This window comes from Haliotis rufescens, unplaced genomic scaffold, assembly GCF_023055435.1.
Source record: "Haliotis rufescens isolate VD_foot unplaced genomic scaffold, xgHalRufe1.0.p SCAF_8, whole genome shotgun sequence".
Lineage (NCBI taxonomy): Eukaryota > Metazoa > Mollusca > Gastropoda > Lepetellida > Haliotidae > Haliotis > Haliotis rufescens.
The window spans coordinates 20,869,474-20,887,964 of record NW_025964372.1 but is presented as its reverse complement, the minus strand read 5'-3'; the positions used below and the strand labels follow the sequence as shown (position 1 = coordinate 20,887,964).

Below are 18,491 nucleotides of genomic sequence, written 5' to 3'. Positions count from 1 at the left end.
AATCACAGCATTTCCGCTTAAATTTAATTAAAAGTGCGAGAAAAGTGATGCAGATGGTAGACATTTACCACTTTGGTGAAACCCACGAACACGAGTATGATTCCGACAAACAAAGAAACATAATCGGGGATTACCGGGATTCAAACCCACGAGGATTCTGGCGTGCTCAAGGGGCGCGACTCTGCACAGCGAATTACAGCGCCTTGGACGTCTGGGCCGCCCTGCCTCAAACACAGAAGGGTCTAAACAGACAATAACATTGGCAGAACATGTTCAGGAACACACAATCAGACAAGTGCCAAGTTTCGTTTAACAACTTCAAGGGGTTTCTTCGAGCCATTATTTGACAGTGAGGCTTCCGCGACACTGACCTTGAGTCATGGCAAGTGGCCTTGACTGACCAGTAGCGATATACGGTATCACCACCCTCGAGACTGACTCGGATAGTTTATTGTCACTTAGTCTGCCTTACAGACCCTGATACAAATATTTATCAAATACAGCCCATGCAAGTCTATAATGTTTGGCAAGTCTAGATTACTGCAGTATCTGAAAATGAAGAGAGTCACTGGGCTCCCTTTTATTATATTTTTATTAAGATAATTGAACAACTGTTTTTTCTTTACGATATGTTCATTTCAGAGACTAGATGTTAGTCTAATTGTCACTCAAGAGATAGGGGATCTATTTCACTGATAGATTTGACCATCTCACTTCCAATTATATAATCAAAACCCATCACTGGCATCCTGTCATGACAGTAGTGGTAAGGGCAGCCCAGACTCTACCTTCAGCCTCGTGTAAAGGCCATTTATGAACCCGAACAGTAGCGATGCACGTGGGCCCACATCTTATGTTCTTCCCTGAAATATGATCTCCAAGTTGACACTATACAGTAGTAATGTATTGCTGACGCGACCGTCCCTTGTACGCAGAGCAAAGGCGTCACACTTGACAATTTGAGTGCGGCAAAATACATTATGAAGCGGTCGTAAAATATATGACCATCGCCGTAGTTCGTGTGATTGGTGATCATGATTCAACAGTGCTCTCCCCGGGGAGCTCTTCACCCACTAACCTCTGCTTTTCTTGTCTCCCCGTTGGGACTCCGTGTTAGAATGTGTCCCCAGCAAGCTTTTCTTGTCTCCCCGTGGGGACTCCGTGTTAGAATGTGTCCCCAGCAAGCTTTTCTTGTCTCCCCGTTGGGACTCCGTGTTAGAATGTGTCCCCAGCAAGCTTTTCTTGTCTCTCCGTGGGGACTCCGTGTTAGAATGTGTCCCCAGCAAGCTTTTCTTGTCTCTCCGTGAGGACTCCGTGTTAGAATGTGTCCCCAGCAAGCGTTTCTTGTCTCTCCGTGGGGACTCCGTGTTAGAATGTGTCCCCAGCAAGCGTTTCTTGTCTCTCCGTGGGGACTCCGTGTTAGAATGTGTCCCCAGCAAGCGTTTCTTGTCTCTCCATGGGGACTCCGTGTAAGAATGTGTCCCCAGCAAGCGTTTCTTGTCTCCCCGTGGGGACTCCGTGTTAGAATGTGTCCCCAGCAAGCTTTTCTTGTCTCTCCGTGGGGACTCCGTGTTAGAATGTGTCCCCAGCAAGCGTTTTTTGTCTCCCCGTGGGGACTCCGTGTTATAATGTGTCCCCAGCAAGCGTTTCTTGTCTCCCCGTGGGGACTCCGTGTTAGAATGTGTCCCCAGCAAGCGTTTCTTGTCTCTCCGTGGGGACTCCGTGTTAGAATGTGTCCCCAGCAAGCTTTTCTTGTCTCTCCGTGGGGACTCCGTGTTAGAATGTGTCCCCAGCAAGCGTTTTTTGTCTCCCCGTTGGGACTCCGTGTTAGAATGTGTCCCCAGCAAGCGTTTCTTGTCTCCCCTTGGGAACTCGTGTTATAATGTGTCCCCAGCAAGCGTTTCTTGTCTCTCCGTGTTATAATGTGTCCCCAGCAAGCGTTTCTTGTCTCCCCTTGGGGACTCCGTGTTAGAATGTGTCCCCAGCAAGCTTTTCTTGTCTCTCCGTGGGGACTCCGTGTTAGAATGTGTCCCCAGCAAGCGTTTTTTGTCTCCCCGTTGGGACTCCGTGTTAGAATGTGTCCCCAGCAAGCGTTTCTTGTCTCCCCTTGGGAACTCGTGTTATAATGTGTCCCCAGCAAGCGTTTCTTGTCTCTCCGTGTTAGAATGTGTCCCCAGCAAGCGTTTCTTGTCTCCCCTTGGGGACTCCGTGTTAGAATGTGTCCCCAGCAAGCTTTTCTTGTCTCCCCTTGGGAACTCGTGTTATAATGTGTCCCCAGCAAGCGTTTCTTGTCTCTCCGTGTTATAATGTGTCCCCAGCAAGCGTTTCTTGTCTCTCCGTGGGGACTCCGTGTTAGAATGTGTCCCCAGCAAGCTTTTCTTGTCTCTCCGTGGGGACTCCGTGTTAGAATGTGTCCCCAGCAAGCGTTTCTTGTCTCTCCGTGGGGACTCCGTGTTAGAATGTGTCCCCAGCAAGCGTTTCTTGTCTCTCCGTGTTATAATGTGTCCCCAGCAAGCGTTTCTTGTCTCTCCGTGGGGACTCCGTGTTAGAATGTGTCCCCAGCAAGCGTTTCTTGTCTCCCCTTGGGGACTCCGTGTTAGAATGTGTCCCCAGCAAGCGTTTCTTGTCTCCCCGTGGGGACTCCGTGTAAGAATGTGTCCCCAGCCAGCGTTTCTTGTCTCCCCTTGGGGACTCCGTATTAGAATGTGTCCCCAGCAAGCGTTTCTTGTCTCCCCTTGGGGACTCCGTGTAAGAATGTGTCCCCAGCAAGCGTTTCTTGTCTCCCCGTGGGGACTCCGTGTTAGAATGTGTCCCCAGCAAGCGTTTCTTGTCTCTCCGTGGGGACTCCGTGTTATAATGTGTCCCCAGCAAGCGTTTCTTGTCTCCCCGTGGGGACTCCGTGTTAGAATGTGTCCCCAGGAAGCTTTTCTCATCTTCCCTTGGGAACTCCGTGTTAGAATGTGTCCCCAGCAAGCGTTTCTTGTCTTCCCGTGGGGACTCCGAGTTAAAATGTGTCCCCAGGAAGCTTTTCTCATCTTCCCTTGGGAACTCCGTGTTATGTGTCCCAAGCAAGCGCTTCTCGTCATCACGCTTGTACTCAGTGATAGAATGTGTAACCGGCAAGCTGTCCCCGTAACACACGGGAACAGCATCGCCAGGAAGCAGGGGAATTATAGTCTGATATACCTATAGTAATAAATGTATCCCAGAGCACCATCTCTAGACTTTGGTATCAGTACCAACAGCCTGGAACGTCACAGGACACATGGCGGACCCGGGTCAAGCCGACCCAGAGTTGCAACGGCTTCCATGGACTGATTCATGTCGCTACTTCGTTCGCGGCAAAGTTGTACAACAACCACGACAATTCCAGTACTGAGAAGGATATCTGACCAGGCAATGGCCAGCCGCCTTCGCTACACTGGCCTCAGAGTCAAATGACCAATCGGAGGTGTCAGGCACTCAGGGTACGGCCTTACCAGCAATCGAGAACTTTTTGTTTCAGCCACTAGTCAACATTTATGCTGCAACGAGCTGATGGGGAAGCCAGGGTGTATCGACGTCGCCATGAACGTATTGCAGCTATTTCCAATGTTAGGTCGACATTTTTGGCAGTGGCAGTGTAATTATATGGGCGGGAATCTCCCAAACTGGTAGAACAAACTTCTGCGACTGCGACTGCGACTGCAGGGCAACTTCATGGCCCAATGTTATTGTGATGAAATGCTACAACCACACTCTCTTCCTATCATGTGCCATGCTAACAACAATGCTAGCCCGCGTACAGTGCATGTGACAGCAGCATTCCCATAGAACCACAATGTAAAAGTCCTCCCGTATCTGAAGCTGATACTTGTAGTTGGATCGCTGCGTACGATAACGTCACAGACACTCAGACACTGCAATAGCTTGCACATACAGCACTATATCCCAACAACGCGGGGTGTGAACTCGAATTTTGTCCATGGGCATGGCAGTCAGTACGCTATTGGTGGACACGCTGGTGTCTTTCCTGTTTTCGACCTTAGTCATTTTCCGCTTAATTTCTTCATATTGCACACGTACCCGCTTTTATCCAGGTTTGATTCTTGGTTGGACCCAGGTCTCATACACAGTCACAAATCGATGCAAGAACCTTTCTGAAGCAGCTTCAAACAGAGCTAAATTATCACGAGACACGTTGAGTCTGGTGCGTTTGGGTCAGAGGTCCGAAGCTTTGGAACCCAACAAGCTTATACTTTCTTCATTGCCTAAGTTTCTGTGATAATGGAATGTACTCCTGAGAAATGTCTACTGAACTAGCAATATGACGCTCAGTCATTCGTTGGTTGATCATCACCATATTGTGGACTCTCTGGATCATTTCTGGCGTTTCTGACGTCACAGACCTTCCATGACGGGGATAATCTTCCAGGTTCTCCCCGCCACGCTCTTTATAGTGGCATGGTAGTGTTGTTCCCTTGAGTGATGTGGAAATGTGCGCAATATAAATAGCCTTTTATTATTATTATTTCATTTTATGTGAATACACTGCACGTTCCTCAAGTTTGACATGTTCCAAAGATCACAAACCCCTTATTCTGTTACTGAGCCAAACGATTTACTCAACTGACTCCATTCTTTTGTAGATTTACCTCTATGGCACCCTGTATTGTCCACAACAAAAGATTTCACTGTTACGCAATTCCTTCTATGTGAGGCACAGAACTTATCAATCAACCCTCGTATAAAACTGGCATAATTTACTCACTGTCTCACTCACACACCTGTGCTCCTTCTGTGTCGACAATTTTACAATGTACCTCAACACTGTGAGTGAGTGAGTGAGTGGTGGGGGTAGCCTTAACCCGGTGGAGACAAAATCTGGTCACGTGACCTTGGTTTCTTCCCAAAAAGCATGGCTGAAACGTTGAAACCAATTTCTCCTACCACGAATTAGCTGCAATATTGCTACTCCTCATTTTCCGCATTTTAGTCTTCAATTAGAGTTATCTTTCCTTGAATTTACGGAATTAAATACTGAGTGTTGTCTTCTTTCAGTTGCTCCTAAAACAAGACCACGTACACAGACATGTGATTTAAAAAGAAGAAAGAAAAATGCCCGATCACCTTGCCAAAATGCATGGCTAAAACGTTGCAACCAATTTTTCCTACCACGAATAAGCTGCAATATTGCTTACGGTGGAAAAAGAGACAGGTGAAAATACTTCATAACTTAGACCAAAAACATCTTCGTGAGGGTCGTATTAAATCCAGCAGGTCAATGCCCTTTCTCACGGTTCCGAATTCATCCATTCCTAATTTTCCGCATTTTAGTCTTCAGTTAGAGTTAGAGTTATCTTTCCTTGAATTTCCGGAATTAAATACTGAGTGTTATTTTAGTGTCCCTCAGTTGTCTTCTTTCAGTTGCTATGAAAACAAGACCACGTACACAGACATGTGATTTAAAAAGAAGAAAGGAAAACGTCTGATCACCTTGCCAACTTTAAAATCTGGAATTGATGAGGAACATTTTTTGTGGGCTTTAAGTGTTTCATTGTCGACTGGGACGTTATGGCTTTGGTTGTTTAGTGCTCAGTAATTGAGGCCAACACCAGAAGTAACTGCTGATGTAGCTCCGTGTAATCTCCGCACCACTGCCACAAACCCAGTCTACCACAAAGCGCCTACCCAACTGTGGCTTGATCTATCTTTTATTCTACTAAGATTTCACACACTTAACACCCGGCAATAAATAACAACCTTTGCCATATTAACTTGTTCCACTACATTTAATACTGTTCGATTGTGCAGCTAGAACGGTGGGAACGCGGTCCTGATCGATGTCTTTGTCATGGTTTACGGAGCAGACGACATTCTGCTAGCGATTTGTTTACAGGGACTAATGGCATGTAATCACTCTAACTATAACCATAAGCTTCAAACAGAGTCACGGCCCAGGGAGCTGGCGATTCCGTGGCAGACGACATGGTATGGAGGGAACACGCGTGTCAGACAGTCACGTGACATGATCCAGACGTCATGACATTGTTCCAGACAGACAGGGGAGTTCGGCAGACAATGCCGGGGTCCCTGCGTCTGTGTCTGTCCCAATGGTTGATACATGTTTAATGGATTCATTATGATCAGCCCGACACAACCAGTGCAGTCTGAGGACATGATCGAACACCGAGCTCACCAACGACAGGGTCTGCTTGTGCTTATATCAGAACTGTACCTGGCGGACGTGGCCAACTAAATGAACTTCACGTATGTCGAAAACATCTATTGTCTGGCTTGGGCAATAATTAGAGATGACGTCAGATGGCACATTTGTTTAGCCAGTTAAAACAATTATTCAGTGTGAGGTGACATTCACATACCACCAGATCATTCAGTTAAAGGGATGGTTCACATACCACCAGATCTTCATTCAGTCTGAGGGATGGTTCACATGCCACCATATCACCATTCACTTAAAGGGGAGGTGTACATACCATCAGGTTATTAGTCAGTGTGGAGGGAGGTTATGAAAAAGGAGGGGGAAGACTTGTAAGTTGCACCGAAGACCTATTAAGGACGTGCCATGAATGTTGTGTCACGCCGCAATCACCGATGTTCCAGCGATGACACTAAGAGTATGTGAGTGAGTTGGGTTTAACGCCGCTTTTAACAGTATTCAAGTTATATCACGGCGTGTCAGCTTAATGTGGGAGGAAAGCCCGGAGTGATGCAGGTCTCGGACGTTTACCACTTCGATGAAACCCACGAGCACGGGTATGGTGCTGACAAACCTAGAAACATAATCGGGGCGAACCGGGATTCGAACCCAGAATCATAGGTTTCCGGCGTGCCCAAGGGACGCAACTCTACACAGCGAATCGCGGCGCCTTAGAGGACTGGGTCACCCGTGCCCCCGATGACACTAAGAAGCACTAAGTATCAGATACATACACATTACGATAACACGACACAGGAAACTGTTGGTGTTCACTGATGTCCTGACCTACGGTAGGCCATTCAGCAAATAAAGAATCAATAAAATTCGAACTTCACGATCCTGACAGCTGCTTTCGCTAGTATCGGAGGGCTGGAGTTCTGTCTGCACATGCTTGCAGGCGTTTACAATCTGAACCAAACATGAAATCTGCAAACCCGATAAACGCAGAATCTGTTTGTTAAACAACTGTCACTGTCTAAGTAGCAGCGGAATCCGGGGGATGGGGTGGGGGATGGGGGTGGGGGGTGGGGAGGGGGGAAATGGTTGTAGAATATGTGCACTAATTACGCCGAAGAATCCCTGCAGTGACAGGCAGGCGCATGTTGCCACATATTCCACCCTTGTCTTACATGTTTTACTCAAATCGGAGACTCACTGATGCAGATATGTTTGTCAGGATGCAAATCTAAGATAGGATATTTATGGAGCCTTGTAAATTCATCTCACTCGAGTGTCTTTTGACAAAACAGATCAACAAAAGTCGATAAGAGTTCAAATCCCCGAGGCTGTTTTTCAACTATTTCAGTTGTAAACAGTCACAACCAGTTTCTTTAGTGTAACAAGTACAGCTAACCAGCTTCAGAGGCAAGGAGATAAGTAATACCATTTGATTGTGATTGATTTTGGATTTGGAAATCATTGTGATGAAATTCATTGCATCAGTATCTCCTTGGAGATATCGCTTGATCTCATCAGAAGGGTCATTCCTTTCTCTGACTTTCTACATGAGGAGGAATGCAGCATTGATCTACACCTGGAACAGAAGCGTCATTCATTTCTCTGACTTTCTACATGAGGAGGAATGCAGCATTGATCTACACCTGGAACAGAAGCGTCAACCCTTTCTCTGACTTTCTACGTGAGGAGGAATGCAGCATTGATCTACACCTGTGACAGAAGCGTCCTTACTTTCTCTGACTTTCCACGTGAGGAGGAATGCAGCATTGATCTACACCTGGAACAGAAGCGTCATTCCTTTCTCTGACTTTCCACGTGAGGAGGAATGCAGCATTGATCTACACCTGGAACAGAAGCGTCATTCCTTTCTCTGACTTTCTACATGAGGAGGAATGCAGCATTGATCTACACCTGGAACAGAAGCGTCAACCCTTTCTCTGACTTTCTACGTGAGGAGGAATGCAGCATTGATCTACACCTGTGACAGAAGCGTCCTTACTTTCTCTGACTTTCCACGTGAGGAGGAATGCAGCATTGATCTACACCTGGAACAGAAGCGTCATTCCTTTCTCTGACTTTCCACGTGAGGAGGAATGCAGCATTGATCTACACCTGTGACAGAAGCGTCAACCCTTTTCTGACTCAGGCTCCTCATGGGAGGAAGGCAGCATTGATCTACATTGGGGATAGAAGCGTTTAATCTTTTCTCTCGCACCCACGTCGGAAGAAATGCAGCATTGTGTGTGTGTGTGTGTGTGTGTGTGTGTGTGTGTGTGTGTGTGTGTGTGTGTGTGTGTGTGTGTCTGTGTGTGTGTCTGTGTGTGTGTCTGTGTGTGTGTGTGTGTGTGTGTGTGTGTGTCAGCAAGTACCCTCTTTTAACGCCTTTAAGGATGACGCGACCGGACATCGACCCCCACTTGCGAAGGAAAGTAGTGCGAAATGTAATAATTCTTAACATATAAATGCCACACAGAATAACAGACAGCATTATTAAATTTAATCCTATCCTAAAATGGTGCGAGTCTTAACATTGAAGGACGTTTATCTTACTGACGGCCCCAACATAAAGTCTCCACCAGGGGGTGCTATGTGTCACGAGCCGGAATGTCCGATAACCCTTGGACCGAACACTCCACTTGGCGTGATTGTTTAGTAGCTAACAAATCTGTAGTCGGACATCTTGGCCGCGGTGATCCGTGAGTCGGGGTTGAGAGTCGGTACACGGCCATTGTTGGGGGTGATTTGTTGGGGAATCCTCGCCGTGCGGGATGCGATATGTCGTCTGCTCCGACATTCGGCCAATTGGCATCGATCAGACTGCACCAGGAAAGGGTGAAGAGGTTTCTATCGTTTTATTACATCTAAGTTAACAGATGATTTCATCGTTTTCTCCCAACAATTCCCAGAGCGTGAAGTGTGAGCGTTCATCACGTCCGGTGCTTCAGTACAACATTTGACTGCAGCAACGTTCAGTTAGGGACATCCAGTTGGAGATCATCACAGATGCATCCAGTTTGAAACAATAAATTCATGTAATCATGTCGCAGTGAATACAAGGTTCTGTAAGCCAGAGTAATAGGACATATACATGAATACAGCTCTGTGTAACAGTGAGTGAGTGAACATGGTTTTACGCCGCTTTTAGCAATATTCCAGCAATATCACGGCGGGGGACACCAGAAATGGGCTTCACACATTGTACCCATGTCAGAAATCGAACCTGGGTCTTCAGCGTGACGAGTGAACGCTTTAACCACTAGACTACCCGACCGCCCCTACTGTTAATATGGAAGGAAATGGCAGCCACATGAGACTAATTCCTTGAAGTGACATTGCATATTTAAATGGTCTCTCTATTGGGTGAGTGAGTGAGTGAGTGGGGTTTAATATTCCATATCATGGTGTGTCAGCTAACTGTCAGTCTGTCTCCCACACCCAAGAGAACAAATTAAGAAAGGAGTCTAACTCAAGTCTAGGATGATTGGGCAAGTCTAGACTGCTTCAGCTCCTGAAATTAAGCATTATTCTCGACTCCATTTGGATTTTATTTATCTTTTAATAGATGTATATTTTTAAATACAATAACTTTATTTCTGAGACTAAATGTCAGTTTTAGGCGGAATATTATACTACTGTTATAGTTGATGGTGTCTTCTGTATACAACAGTTGTTATGATAAGTATTTTCTGTTCGGAACAGTGGATTTGCCGGGTTATACTGATACCAGGAACCGAGGCTGGTCGCAGGTTGACTTCATGAATTGGGCAGACATACATACACACAGACTATTTTTAAACTATGACCGCGTGTGTACAGTGCACCTTTAGAGAGCATTCATCATGCAGAGTACATGTATATACACAGAAGACAAAAAATAAAACAATTCCTACGTACTCTATTAACATAAGGAATAAAAAGCACTAAATACATCGGTAGAAATAAAGTTAGTAGTATATAATCCACTTGCTTCTTCGTAAAATAGGTCTCGGGACAAAAGAAAAGGCATACTCTTTTATAAACTCCGAACACGTATCTTGATCTCACAACGGGTTAAATCATCACAGGCTTCTTATAGAGATATGTGTGTGAGGGGTAATCACTAACTGTGAGATTGATTCACAAACTAAATTAGCACACAAGCCAAGTGGTGTTTGAACTTTATTTAAACAGAACATTGAACAGTACCTGGTACAGAACACTGAGTAGAACACTGCACAGTACCTGGTACAGAACACTGAGTAGAACACTGCACAGTACCTGGTACAGAACACTGCACAGTACCTGGTACAGAACACTGAACAGAACACTGCACAGTACCTGGTACAGAACACTGAGCAGAACACTGCACAGTACCTGGTACAGAACACTGAACAGAACACTGCACAGTACCCGGTACAGAACACTGAGCAGAACACTGCACAGTACCTGGTACAGAACACTGAACAGAATACTGCACAGTACCCGGTACAGAACACTGAACAGAACACTGCACAGTACCTGGTACAGAACACTGAACAGAACACTGCACAGTACCCGGTACAGACCACTGAACAGAACACGATACAGAACATTGAACATTCCTGAGACTAGTTTCCACAAACAAGACGCGAGTGACCAAGTTGCCTTAGGCGCCCCAAGTCACAATTGCTTTGGTGTGCGAGCAACTTTCGATCGTGGGTTCGAATCCCAAATTCGTCCTGATACTGAAGCTGAAAATGGTAAATCTAAAACATTCACCATGGTTTTACCGAGCGACACCCTGGCCTGAAACAACATCCGTATACAGAGCTGCACCCTGGCCTAATAAACCATCCGTTTACAGACCGAAATCCTGGCCAAATAAACCATCCGTTTACAGAGCGACATCCTGGCCAAATAAACGATCCGTTTACAGAACGCCAACCTGGCCTAATATACCATCTGTTTACAGAGTTGCACCCTGGACTGAAACCATCCGTATACAGAACGGTTTAACCACGGTTTTACGCCGCTTTTATCAATATTCGAGCAATACCATAGCAAAAGACAGCAAGAATGGGTTTCCCACATTGTACCAATGTTTTCGAATCGAACCCGCGTCTTTGGCGTGACGAGCGTACGCACTGAGCTACCCCAACCACCCCACAAGCCGATGGCAGCACGTGATGCATACAAAGACGTTGATACATTTGTCAGACAAGGCGATCATCGTCGCCTTGAGCGCTCTGATCCTTGAACCCAATCCGCCTTTGCGGTGAGTTATCACATAGACCATTTCTGCAGGTCCCCAGAGCGCTCAGATCTTTCTACCACATCCAGGCTGCGCAGCGGGGTCCTAGTTAACGCACGTGAGTCATAACATGGACGATTACCCGTCGTTAGACAAACTGACTTATCTTCAAAAGCCACGAAATGAGTTAGCCTCAAACTTAATGCGATGTTTGAAAATGCAGCGGGCGCCACTAGGAGTAACATTCCAACCGTCATGGTGTGAGAAGGCGCAGCTCCGCGCCGACAAACGTGTAATTAGCAGTACACATTATGACTCGGAAGCAGGGAATCTTCATCAGTAGAACGTTATCTTCATAATTAAGTTGGTATAAAATATTCTACCTTTTTCGCGTATTCTAGGTATCGGAACTTAAGAAAATGCATCTTCCCATGACGTGAGACAACGTGAGCTCACATGTCCCCGATATGTCGGGCCCACCTCCGTGGTCTAGTGGTAGAGCGTCCGCCCGGAGAGCGGAAAGTCCGGGGTTCGATCCCCGGCCGCGTCATACCAAAAGACGTTAAAAGACGGTACTTGTTGTTACCCTGTCTGGCGCTCGGCATTAAACAAGGACTGGTCGGCTCGGAGTCAGTATACTGTGTCTGAGTGGGGAATTCATGTTAAACTGCGGCATGGTATCTCAGTGAGCTAGCACTATAAATCGGCATCAGTCCGGACTAGTACAAGCAGCCACACAAACACACACACGTACATGCACGTCGCTATATAAGTGCAATAATCTTGGACGCGACGTTAAACCCCATTTCTCACCGATATGTTGGGTATCGAATCTAGTATCTAGCGAACGAACGCTTTCGAACGAACGCTTTCACCACTAGGCTGGGGGCACGGGTGGCCCAGTCGTCTAAGGCGCCGCGATTCGCTGTGCAGAGTTGCGTCCCTTGGGCACGCCAGAAACCTATGATTGTGGGTTCGAATCCCGGTTCGCCCTAATTATGTTTCTAGGTTTGTCATCACTATACCCGTGCTCGTGGGTTTCACCGAAATGGTAAACGTCTGAGACCTGCATCACTTCAGGATTTCCTCCCACATTAAGCTGACACGCCGCGATATAACTTGAATACTGTTAAAAGCGGCGTTAAACCAAACTCACTCACTCACTCACTCACTCACCACTAGGCTACCCTTTTGCCCTTTATGTTTTGAGGGGAGGGTATTATAGTTTAACCATGCAACCATAGAAGTGGGATCGAGCCTGGAGCAGGCAAACCAGTGGTTGGTAGTTAAAGCGTCCTCGATAACCCCTGGCCACATTGGGCCAGATTACAAATATAGAATGCCTTTTCCACATAGTCAGCGAGAGAATTAGGATTTCACGTTACAATATATCGACTATATGGTAATATAATATCAAGGGCAACATCTTTAAATAGCTGACCCGTGAAGATCCGGGCTAGAAAATCTTCAGCAAACCCATGCTTGTCGCAAGAGGAGACTATGCTTGACCTAAAAGGGCGACTTTCGGGACCGGGCCGTCTCTCTGGCTTGGGTGATGCATGTCATCGTATCCCAATTGCGTGAATCAATAATGAAGATGCCAATCACTGGATTGTCTGGTTCAGACTCGATCATTTACAGACCGACGTCATATGGCTGGAATATTGCTGCGTGCGGCCCTAAGCAACAAACAAAGTAAGAAAACAAACATCTTTAAATAACTCAAATGCAAAGTGGATTAACACCTTAACACTAACCGCTCAACAACTACAACCTATTACTTCAAGTTCAGGCCGCCATTGTGTGTTTCAACGTTGGCTTCGGTTGCCATCATGTGACGACGGTTCGATTCACGACATAACAACGACCCAGGTACGAGAGTGAGTCAATCAGTGAGTATGGTTTTACACCGCTTTTGGCAATATTCCAGCAATATCACGGCGGGGGACGCCAGAAATGGGCTTCACACATTGTACCCATGTCGGGAATCGAACCCGGGTCTTCTGCGTGACGAGCGAACGCTTTAACCACGAGGCTACCCGACCGCCCCGGGAAGGATGTAGAGTACACCCGTAACAACTTGCATGTATTAAGTACAGTAAACTACGGTTATAACGAACTTAAAGGGACTGCTAATTTTAGTTCGTTATAACCGTAGTTCGTTATTAGGTTATATCCGTCAGTTCGTTATAAGTGTGTTCGTTATAACCGTAGTTTACTGACTGTACAACCGTTTCCGCTTACAGGCTGCATTTGAATCTAATACACAACAAGACAGCATATTTCTGCAGACATGAAAATGACTAGGTGTTCTGTGTTGATGTGAATCATCAAGTATCTCACACTGAAGGTGCATCTCCCCGAGGCAAGACAGTTAACTGACTTTAAAAAGTCCACCCTTGCCGAACTGGGCTGGAATTCCTGGGCTCGGTCGTTGCGCCACCAGTGGCTTTTACGAGTGAGTCCCTTCTAAGCCTCTCCTATGGACCAATCAGATTCCACTTCTCGTATCACTTGCATTTGCTTCAAACAAAATGGTGGCGCCCTGTCAGGACGATCTGATCGATAATCAGGATCTATATTGTGATAAAACGGTTCTTACATCAAATGCATCAAATCACGTGAGCACTTTGATTAAAAACATGAAAAGATTTAGAAATAAATTTGTTGACAACGAGTTGGCCGAGCACATGCTTTGCAAATCCAGCAATCGACCGAAATCTGCATGACAGATGACGAACCTGATTTCGATTTCGTTGCGCGATTTTGATTGGACTATGCATAGACTCGTTAATCCAGCCAAAATGTAACTCCATAATACCAGCCTAGCTGGCAAGGGTGGAAACTGGTCTTTTATAGTCAGTTAACTCCCTTGTCTCGGGACGATGACGTCAGTGCGGACATGGTCACACGTAGGGATGCTGATCCTTCTTTTGCCGTGTTAGAGGATGGGTAGCGGAATGAGTCGTGAGTGAGTGAGTGAGTTTAGTTTAACGCCGCTTTTAACAGTATTCCAGTTATATCACGGCGTGACAGCTTAATGTGGGAGGAAGGCCCGAAGTGATGCAGGTCTTAGACGTTTACCACTTCGGTGTTACCCACGACCACGGGTATGGTGCTGACAAACCTAGAAACATAATTAGAGCGAACCGGGATTCGAACCCACAACCATAGGTTTCTGGCGTGCCGAAGGGACACAACTCTGCACAGCGAATTGCGGCGCCTTAGACGACTGGGCCCCCCGTGCCCCCTGGGTAGCGGAGTTGCAGAGGGTGAGAGAGAGCATCGACGATAGTCCGAGATCAGAAATACCTTCAACTGCCACCATCAGGAAAATGTTGATAAAATACATGATGTGATTATGGATGATCGAAGAATCACCACGCGTCACATAGCCAATACAGTAGGCAACTCTCACGAGGGTTGCGAACATTCTGAGAAATGAACTGGGTATGACAAAGGTCTCAGCACGTAGGGTTCCAAGGGCTTCAGACTCCTGATCAGAAACGCTCCAGGTTCATCGTGTTATAAAATGTACGGCTCACCACTATCAGCCTGGGACTTAACAACAGGCAGTGGAAACATCTAACGTCTTCCCCGAAGAAGAAAGTCTGTTCGATCAGCTGGTAAGGTGATGGTTTCGGTGTTGTGGGATTCCAAAGAAATCCTTTTGGGCTACCTTCCGTAAGGTCAGAGGGGCGGTCGGGTAGCCTAGTGGTTAAAGCGTTCGCTCGTCACGCCGAAAACTCGGGTTCGATTCCCGACATGGGTACAATGTGTGAAGCCCATTTCTGTTGTCCCCCGCCGTGATATTGCTGGAATATTGCTAAAAGTGGCGTAAAACCAAAACTCACTCACTCACTCACTCACTCACTTCCGGTCCGACCATTAATGGCCAATCTTATGCTAGTCTGCTTAGGCAACTGCTTGAGAATATCAACGCAAAACGTCGTGGAAAACTCACTAAAAGTGTATCGTTACACCAGGACAATGCACCTGTCCATAAGTCTATTCTCTATTGTCCCCTATGTCCCCTCTGACCTCGATGGACAAACTCCAATCTCATTAAAATCAGATCTTGGTTCTCGCTGCCGCTAAACAAAGATCTGAGGACATCCCATTACGGGTCACGTCAGAACGACCTTTCATCCAACCAATCAGAGCGTCGCTTACCAGATCGTGAAAGTGACAGTCGGAATGTGTTTTCTGATCATGCAACCACGAAACGTATAACACGGAGTATTCCGATTGACAGTTACGGGTTTTATGATTATATCAATACAAAACTAGGCCATCTATAAGCCATTCCAGAATGTTCTTATCAGTTTTAACATTTTTAATCGAGAATACGTAAAAATATGTTTCGAAAGTAGTCGCTAGTTTGAAACCAGTGTCGTTAAGCTCGAGAAAGCTGCCTTCTGATTGGCTCATGTCGATTTCTTTCATTTCATTGGTCGGTCAAAATTAACGAAAGGCCGTTCTGACGTGACCCGTAATGGGATGTCCTCAGATCTTTGTTTAGCGGTAGCGAAAACTAAGATCTGATTTTAAGGAGATTGGACAAACTCAATTTTACCAGATTTGGCACCATCACATTGTCACCTTTTTCCAAACCTGAAGAAAGAACTGCCTGGCAAGCATTATGGAAATGATAATGACGTCATTTATATCACCAGGAGGGAGCCTTCTGCACCAATATGATCCAGGCACTCCAGCATCGTTGGCAGAAGTGTAGGCCTCGGAAGAGATGAAGTAATTAGCAGCCAACTCCATCAACGCCGTCCAGCACAGTTAAGCTCAGAACTTTTCAGCCATTCCTCGTAAATACAAGACGAGACTGACATTTCAGTCTTTGAGTTTACTCCTGGTAAGACGGTTGTCCGAGCCACTTAATGCTTCCAACAGCGTGTTTATTCAAGAAGATTAATTGCATTGTTGCCTTCCATCTGCCAGCTTAATGTTTGTTAATGTTTATGCGCAAATGTGATATATTTCCGCTGAATGATTGACATTCTGAATGTGCTCAACTGGTATGACCCACAACGGAATGGCAACTGTCCGAGTAATGTGGAGTTGTGAATATCTTCTGTCAAGTATTCTTTTAACAATACAGGGAGCGTCAACTCTCCAGTACACCCAGGTGAACACTCCACACGACCCAGCACACTGCATTTTTCTACAAAACAATCTGGGTAGGTTGGTATTTTAGTTTTAAGAGAGTGAGTGAGTATGGTTTTACGCCGCTTGTAACAATAGTCCAGCAATACCGGCGGGGGACACCAGAAAAGGGCTTGACACATTGTACCCGTGTGGGGATTCGAACCCGGGTCTTTGGCGTGACGAGCGAACGCTTTAACCACTAAGCCACCCCTCCGCCCTATTTTACTCTCAAGTACAATGATGAGTGAGTGAGCGAGTGAGTCGAGATTTACGCCACATATCATGGAGGTTGGGGAGACGGGATAGACACAGTATATCCATTTTAGGACTCGAACCCGGCATGACGAACCAGAACCACAAGGCTACTCAAATGATGGAAACATTTTATTGCAAAACTCCTGGATTACTCATGCGACGAGGGCGGTCGGGTAGCCTCGTGGTTAAAGCGTTCGCTCGTCACGCCGAAGAACCGGGTTCGATTCCCGACATGGACACAATGTGTGAAGCCCATTTCTGGTGTCCCCCGCCATGATATTGCTGGAATATTGCTAAAAGCGGCGTAAAACTATACTCACTCACTCACTCACTCATGCGACGGAAGTGGTTTCCTCAATGGTACATAAATAATGAATACAATGCGTGCCACTAGACGTTACAGATGTGTGAATATCTTCGTTGATCTATGTGGGTTATACTCCACATCTTAACTCGTTGTTCTGCATCGCCCTCCGGAAGCACCATGGCGCCCCTTACATTCAACATTACACATCATTCTTCCTGTGTGTCTGTACGGGGGCACGGGTGGTCCAGCTGTCTAAGGCGCCACAAACCCCTATGTGGAGTTGCTCCCCTTAGACGTGCCAGAAACCTATGATCGTGGTTTCGAATCCCATTTCGCCCCGATTATGTTCCTAGGTTTGTCAGTATCATATCCGTGCTTATGGATTTCGCTAAGTGGTAAACATCTAAGACCTGCATCAGTCATCAAGCTGACACGCCGTGATATAACTGAAAAAGGCTGTTCAAAGAGGCGTCAAAACAAACTCATTAACTTCAGCGTCTGTACCAACACAGACCGGTGGAGCTGCAACGAGAACCGCGCAACACATTCTTGAAAAATGCCCGCCTATATTAAATAACTGCTGGAATAAAAATATTTGAAACTCAACTGAAAAAATTGATGCAAACGCTTCCCTGACAACAACCTACATGCTATCAACGCCTGCCTCTGAGGACCTTATGTTAATTGATTCCGATTAAACTGCCGGGCTAAAGTAAGTATACACTTGGGAACATTTTTGACCAACACATTACAAACAAAATAAAACAATACTATGACTGAAAACAGTCGCCGAAACACTGCAAACTTAAGGTCCAAAAACACAACTATGATACCCGTATTTAATACATCACCATCGAATAACCGTTTCTTGTTTGTTTCAGTTTTAGCCACCATCAAACATGGGTGTATACCATTGCTGGAATGGTTATTTAAGCGGCGTAAAACGATACTCACTCGCCTTTGATCAGAAGAGGCCAGACAATGACACCTATTGCCGTGCATGTCTAGACACAACCGACACAGAGACTCCGAAGCAGGGTTATGGCATATGCTGGCGACAGTTTGTCTAAAGTGTCGCCATTAAAACATGGGTGACTTTGATCGTGTTTGCTTTAGTCTCTTTTTTACATTCATATCAACGTTTAAACTCATAACGACCATGCCTAATCACATATCTTATCGCAAAAACAGAAGTAACAAATTGAAGGGATGGTGAATTTGACGTTTTTCCATGAACTCTTGGCAGCCATACCCAAGGAGGGTATGCTTGACTTCATTTGTGTTATATTGTGTTATGTTGTGTGTTTATATCGACATGAGTTATAACACTAACTCATCACAACAATATGACGTCGAAGACCAGTTATGTCACACTCTAGTGGTGACCCTGTCGGGAGATTGAT

At 46.0% G+C, this 18,491-nt stretch overlaps 1 protein-coding gene across 1 annotated transcript; it reads right to left on the bottom strand.

The window, feature by feature from the left end:
* Positions 1-1,073: 1,073 nt before the first annotated feature.
* Positions 1,074-4,032, bottom strand: LOC125376983 (serine/arginine-rich splicing factor 4-like). Its single transcript, XM_048389737.1, has 3 exons — positions 3,985-4,032; positions 2,477-3,186; positions 1,074-1,863 (listed from the first exon to the last, which is right to left on the bottom strand). Exons 1-3 carry the CDS (start codon positions 4,030-4,032, stop codon positions 1,074-1,076), a joined length of 1,548 nt encoding a protein of 515 aa, XP_048245694.1.
* Between the last annotated feature and the right edge of the window lie 14,459 nt (positions 4,033-18,491).